Source organism: Apteryx rowi, unplaced genomic scaffold (assembly GCF_003343035.1).
Source record: "Apteryx rowi isolate R43461 unplaced genomic scaffold, aptRow1 scaffold_475, whole genome shotgun sequence".
In the NCBI taxonomy this organism is placed as follows: domain Eukaryota; kingdom Metazoa; phylum Chordata; class Aves; order Apterygiformes; family Apterygidae; genus Apteryx; species Apteryx rowi.
Window position 1 is genome coordinate 711,472 of NW_020450733.1, and position 5,880 is coordinate 717,351.

The 5,880-nt window shown below is 70.2% G+C and overlaps 1 protein-coding gene across 1 annotated transcript; it reads left to right on the forward strand.

Annotated features, from left to right (window-relative positions):
- Positions 1 to 548: 548 nt before the first annotated feature.
- STAT6 (signal transducer and activator of transcription 6) lies at positions 549 to 5,876 on the forward strand (the record flags this gene model as incomplete). Its single annotated transcript, XM_026078267.1, has 16 exons — positions 549 to 676; positions 958 to 1,096; positions 2,838 to 2,921; positions 3,026 to 3,164; positions 3,334 to 3,395; positions 3,477 to 3,625; positions 3,715 to 3,846; positions 3,942 to 4,130; positions 4,206 to 4,293; positions 4,389 to 4,511; positions 4,639 to 4,731; positions 4,838 to 5,044; positions 5,119 to 5,213; positions 5,322 to 5,458; positions 5,538 to 5,684; positions 5,821 to 5,876. Coding segments are annotated over exons 1-16 (1,956 nt in total), but the record flags the coding sequence as incomplete, so codon positions are not given.
- Between the last annotated feature and the right edge of the window lie 4 nt (positions 5,877 to 5,880).

The following is a 5,880-nucleotide window of genomic DNA, read 5'->3' on the forward strand; positions in this document are numbered from 1 at the left end:
GAGGAAGGCAGCGGGCGGCGGCGGGACGCCGGGAAAGGCTCGGGCCGGGCCCCCGCCGCTGGCCTCCCCCCTCGCTCCGGCCCCCTCCCGCTTCCCCGGCAGCTGGAGGCTGCGGTTCCCGGCGGTGGGCCAGTGCCCGCCCCGGGAAGGGGCTTCCCGTGGGAGCGGGGCGGCGGCGGGGGGCAGGCGGCATCGCCACGGCCGCCCCGGCCCAGCGGAGCGTCTTCCCCGCGGTTTCCTCCCGCTGCTCCCAGCGGGGCCGGGGCCGGGAGCAGCTGCCCCCCCTGCGGACACCCCGGTGCCAGAGCCCGGCCTTCCCCGGAGGCGCAGGGAGCCGAGGTGCAGGCGGCCCTGCGTTGCCCAAGAGGCTCCGCACGGATCGGCGCTTCCTGCTCCTCCTGCTCCTCCTGGCACGGATTTGCACCGAGCGCCTGGCCAGACGGCGGCTGCCTCGCGCAGGGGGAAACCGAGGCACCGTCCCGGCCGTGGTGCCGCAGCTCTGGCCCCCTCCCGACTCACGGCCCCTGTCCGCTGCCTCTCCACAGGTGACGGCTCCCAAGATGTCCCTCTGGAGCATTGTCTCCCAGATGCCGCCGGAGGAGTTCGGCAGCCTCTTCACGGAGTTCCCCCGCAGCCTGCGCTGCCTCCTGGCCGACTGGCTGGAGAACCAGCCCTGGTGAGTCCCTGCGGCGCCGCCGGCCGGGCACTGCTGCGCTTCGGCACCGGCACGTGCAGCCGGCACCGCCTGGTCGTGGCTCCCTTTTCGTGCCTGCGGAATGAATAATCCCGACAGTAAATCCCTTGCCTGCGGGATGGCCGCACCCGGCTCTGCAAGCACRGCTTCAGGACGCGCTTCTGCCCCGCGCAGTGCAATGGGGCTGCGCGCAGGCAGGTCCTCGGGGTCCGGCGGGGCAGGAGGGCAGCTCGTGCCTGCTCAGCCCTCCTCTCCCTTCCCAGGGAATTCCTCCACGGCTCGGATGCCTTCTGCACCAGTGTGGCCGGCGGGATGCTCTCGGCCATGCTGGAGAAGCTCCGGAGCGCCGCCAGCAGCGAYGGGCAGCAGTGCCAGATCCTGCAGCAAGTCAGCAGCCTTGAGGTGCGGGGCCGGGCGCAGGGCCRTGGGGCTGCCCCTGCCGCTGGCACGGCACGGCACAGCACGGCACGGCCCGCGGAGGCTCGCTCGGCCCGCGCTCAGGACGCGCCGGCGGGAAAGGGCCGATGCAGCGAGCCGGACCCCTCACCRCGGCCGCTCTCCGGGCCTGCACTGTGCACCAGCAACGAGTTTGYGAGGACTCGGCGCCCGACGCTGGGTGACGCGGGCCGTCCGGGGGCTCCGGCGGGGCGGAGGGAGGGTTTGCGCGGGTCGAGCCGTGGCGGCGGCGTTTCCCCTGGGTTCCCCAGCCCGCCCTGCCGGCGCCTCCCCTCGCGGCCGCGGCGCTGCCCGGAGCTGCCCRGCCCCACGGGAGCCCTGCGCCCCCGCCGGCCCCGTGCCCCCGCCGGCCCCCGCGGCCGCCTCACCAGATGTTCCCCATTTTCTACTTGAGTGTTTGATTTCTCCTTCCTCCGTGCAGTGCTGTGTGCGAGTCCTTTGCTGCATTTCCTCCTGCCGTGTGTGCATGTGCGCGCTGGGTTTCTTTTTCTGGGCTGTTTTCTCTGTTTATCAAGGTCTCTTTGAATTGCTCTCTGTCTCTTTTYCCCCCTCTGTGATTGCAGATTTAATCCCTGTCCTCTCTCTCCTGCCACTGAAGCTTAATGTAGGGGCTGAATGGTGCTGGCTCCCAGAGCCCAATTCTGCTTGAAACCCCCTTCTGCTTTTTTTGGTAACAGACATTTTTAATATGCAACATTTGGGAAGGGGTCAACTTTAGTCATAACTTCTGGGGAACAGGGTAACTTTCCAAGACAGTGTTATTGTTTGCTTTTTTGAAAATCTTTTGGGAAGCTTTGCAGATGTTTCGRAGTTTAGTCTTTTTATTTAAAATCCTGGGAAAGAGCCACCCTCCCACGTCCCCCCACCCCACCATCGTTTCTCATGCCGTAAGAGCGCGAAGCTACTGCTGCGCCGGGCCCAGCTGGAAGGAGCGGGCACCGGGAGCAGGCAGGAGGGGCTGGTTTCGGCGCGGAGCTGCCGGGTCAGTTGTCGAGCACGGGGCAGGTGACRGGAGCCAGGGGCTCTTGCACAAGGGTGAGGAGAGCGGCCGTGGGAGTGTTGGGAACGCGGAGCTGGGAAACGGCCGGGAGGTTTCCAGGCGCCGGAGGAGGGCGGCTGGCACGGCCCCGCTCCCGGGAGGCAGTGCTGCGACGGGTTTCTGCCGCGGCTCCGGAGCGAGCTTGGGAGCAAGGCGCCGGCCCTAGCAGAGCCGCCGCCGCGGGAAGTGGCTGAGGGAGCCGTCCGGCAGCTCGCACCCAGCTCGGTGCTGCTGTTTTGGGAAGTGGCTAATTTGGGAAACGCGCAGAGGGCCGGAGGAGCTGGCACTGCRCACCGCGGGCGGCAGCCAGCTGGGAAATTCCTGTCCCTGTTTTCAGTAGGAAGCGCTGATCCGCCCAGGCTGAAGGCGGCCGGGAAAGTCGTCACCAGGTGTAACGCCGACAACGTCGCAAGGAGCTGCTTGCAGAAAGAGAGATTTTCTTTTTTTTTTTTTAATTTGAACTTTTTACATGTTTTTATGCTCGGTTTTTAAGTGGTTTTGAAGATGGGAATTGGTTATTTCGGAAGAGCGCGCGAGCACTTCCATGCATCGGGTCGTGAAGATGCTGGGCTCTGGCGCAGCGCCGTGGGCTGCGGGGGCGGCCGGGCGCGCCCCCCCCCCCGACATCTGCTCTGCTCCCGTCTGCAGGGCACCTATCGGCGCGACCCGCTGAGGCTGGTGGCCGTGCTGAAGGGCATCCTGGAGGGCGAGAAGGCCGCCGTGCTCAAGAGGGTGCGTGGCGCCTGCCTGCCTGCCTGCGGGGCGCCCCGGGACCGGACCGGGGGGGGCCCCGACCCGGCCCGCGGCCCCCCTCACCCCGCTCTCCTCTGCCCCAGGACCGGCACCTGCCCCTCAGCTTCCACCGGCGGCAGGAGGAGCTGAAGTTCAGCCTGGGGCTGCAGCGGCTCCAGCACCGGGTCCGCGAGATCCAGGCGCTGCGGGAGCGAAGCTCGCAGCTGCGGGATGGCGCCGGAGGTGAGCGCAGCACCGGCGGGTGCCGGGACCCATCCGGGCCGCTGCAGCACGGTGCGCGGGTCCCTTTGCATCCCGGCGGGGAGAACCAGCACGCTGCACCCGCTCCCGGCACGGGGGCTCCCGGGGCGGCGCCGGTGCCGACGGGGCTCCCCCTTCCCTCCTGCCGCAGCCTCCCTGCCGCTGACCCTGCGGGACCCGCAGCTGAAGACGGAAGGGAAACTCCCGGAGAGCGTGAGCGGAGGGGCCGGGGGGCCGGGGCCGGGCGCGGGGGGCCGGCGCGACACAGAGCCCGCGGCCCTCGCTGCCCCGCAGGAGCTGCCCGCCCTCGTGCTGGAGGCCGTAAAGGAGCTGGAGGTGGCCAAGCAGCAGGTGCTGAAGCGGATCCAGATCTGGAAGAGGCAGCAGCAGCTGGCGGGGAACGGGGCCGTCTTCGAGGAGAACCTCGCGCCCCTGCAGAAGAGGTGAGGGGGGCGCGGGGGGAGCCGGCGCCCGGCCCGGCCGGGGCGGCCCCGCTTTGGCTCAGGGCGCCGCTGCCGCTGCTTCCCGGCAGGTGCGAGAGCCTGGTCGAGGTGTATTTCCAGCTGCACCAGCAGGCGCTGGCGGCCAGCGCGGAGCTGGGCTCCGAGCTGCTGCCCCGGCTCCTGGAGCGCTTCACCGAGCTCCTGTCCAGCCTGGTGAAAAGGTAACGGCCGGGCAGGGGGCTGCGGAGGTCGGGGCCGCCGGGGGGGGGGGGGCCGTGCCGTGCCCCGGCCCCGCCGCCACCCCCGCGTCCCGCAGCTCCTTCCTGGTGGAGAAGCAGCCGCCGCAGGTGCTGAAGACGCAGACCAAGTTCCAGGCGAGCGTGCGGTTCCTGCTGGGCCCGCAGCTGCTGAAGACGTCGGCCAAGCCCTACGTGGTGCGCGCCGACATGGTGACGGAGAAGCAGGCGCGGGAGCTGGCGCTCAGCGCCTACAGCGGCACGCTCAGGTGAGCCGCGGGGCTGGGTGGCGGGGGCTGGGGGGCCGCGCCGCCGCGCCGCCCCTCACCGCCCTCTGCCCACAGCGAGAGCACGGGAGAGATCGTGCACAACGTGGTGGCCCTGGAGACCAACCCCACCAGCGCGACCTGCTGCGCCAACTTCAAGAACGTGGTGAGTGGCGGCCGGCGAGGGGCCGCGGGGGGGACCGGTGGGGGGGGCCGGCGCTGGCGCGTGCCGGGGGTGACACCGGCTTGCCCCCTCCCCAGCTGCTGAAGAAGATCAAGCGCTGCGAGCGGAAGGGGTCCGAGTCGGTGACGGAGGAGAAATGCGCCGTCCTCTTCAGCACCACCGTGGCCCTCACCCCCAGCAACCTCACCGTCCACCTCCAGGTACCATCCCCYGCCGCGGGGCCGGCGGCTCCGTCCGGCGGCTCCGTGTGGAGCCCCGGGGGTGCCGGGATGCTCCCACGGGAGCCGTGGGGACGCCCCGGCTGAGCGGGGGCACCGGCTCCCCCAGGTGCTGTCCCTGCCCATCGTGGTCATCGTCCACGGGAACCAGGACAATAACGCCAAGGCCACGGTGCTGTGGGATAACGCCTTCTCCGAGATTGTGAGTGCCGCGGCGCGGCGCCGGGCTCGGTCCGGCCCCGGGAGCAGAGCGGAGCGGGCGCCCGGCCGGCGGCGAGCGGGCTGACGCCAACGCCGCCCTGCCGCAGGACCGGGTGCCCTTCGTGGTGGCTGAGCGGGTGCCCTGGGAGAAGATGTGCGATACGCTGAACCTGAAGTTCATGGCGGAGGTGCAGACCACCAAGGGGCTCCTCAAGGAGCACTACTTCTTCCTGGCCCAGAAGATCTTCAACGACCACAGCGCCAGCCTGGAGGACTTCCAGAGCCGCAGCGTCTCCTGGGCCCAGTTCAACAAGGTTGCTGGGAGGACTGGCCGGGCCGGGCCGGGCCGCTGCGGCCCCGGGAGCCTCACGCCCCCTCTCTGCCCCAGGAGATCCTGCCCGGCCGGGGATTCACCTTCTGGCAGTGGTTCGACGGCGTCCTCGACCTCACCAAGAGGTGCCTCAAAAGCTACTGGTCCGACAGGTSGGTGCCGCGGGGCATCYGCARCCAGGGACYGGGYGCAGGCATCCYRGGTCCCRCCCCRCTGCCCTGACACTGGTCCCCTGTCYGTCCGTCCRTCCATCCCTCCAGGCTCATCATCGGCTTCATCAGCAAGCAGTACGTCTGCAAGCTCCTGAGCACGGAGCCCGACGGTACCTTCTTGCTCCGCTTCAGCGACTCGGAGATCGGGGGGGTCACCATCGCCCACGTCATCCGGGGCAAGGACGGTGAGCCGGGGCCGCCGAGGGGGGGGCCGGGGCCGTGCCGGGAGCCCGCCACGGAGCGCCGTGCCCTGCCGCCCCGCAGGCTCCAGCCAGGTGGAGAACATCCAGCCCTTCTCGGCCAAGGACCTCTCCATCCGGTCCCTCGGCGACCGCATCCGCGACCTGGGGCAGCTCCGCAACCTCTACCCCAACACCCCCAAGGACCAGGCCTTCGGGAGCCACTACAACAGTGAGCGGCCGCGGGCGGAGCGGGAGGCGGTGGTGGGGCTGGGGGTGCGGGGTCCCTCGCCCAGGTCCCGCGGGGAGCCGGCGCGGTGCCGGCGCGGCGCGTCACGGTGCGTCACGGCGCTCCCCGCTCCCTGCAGAGGAGCAGACGGGCAAGGACGGCCGAGGCTACGTCTCCACCGCCATCAAGATGACTGTGG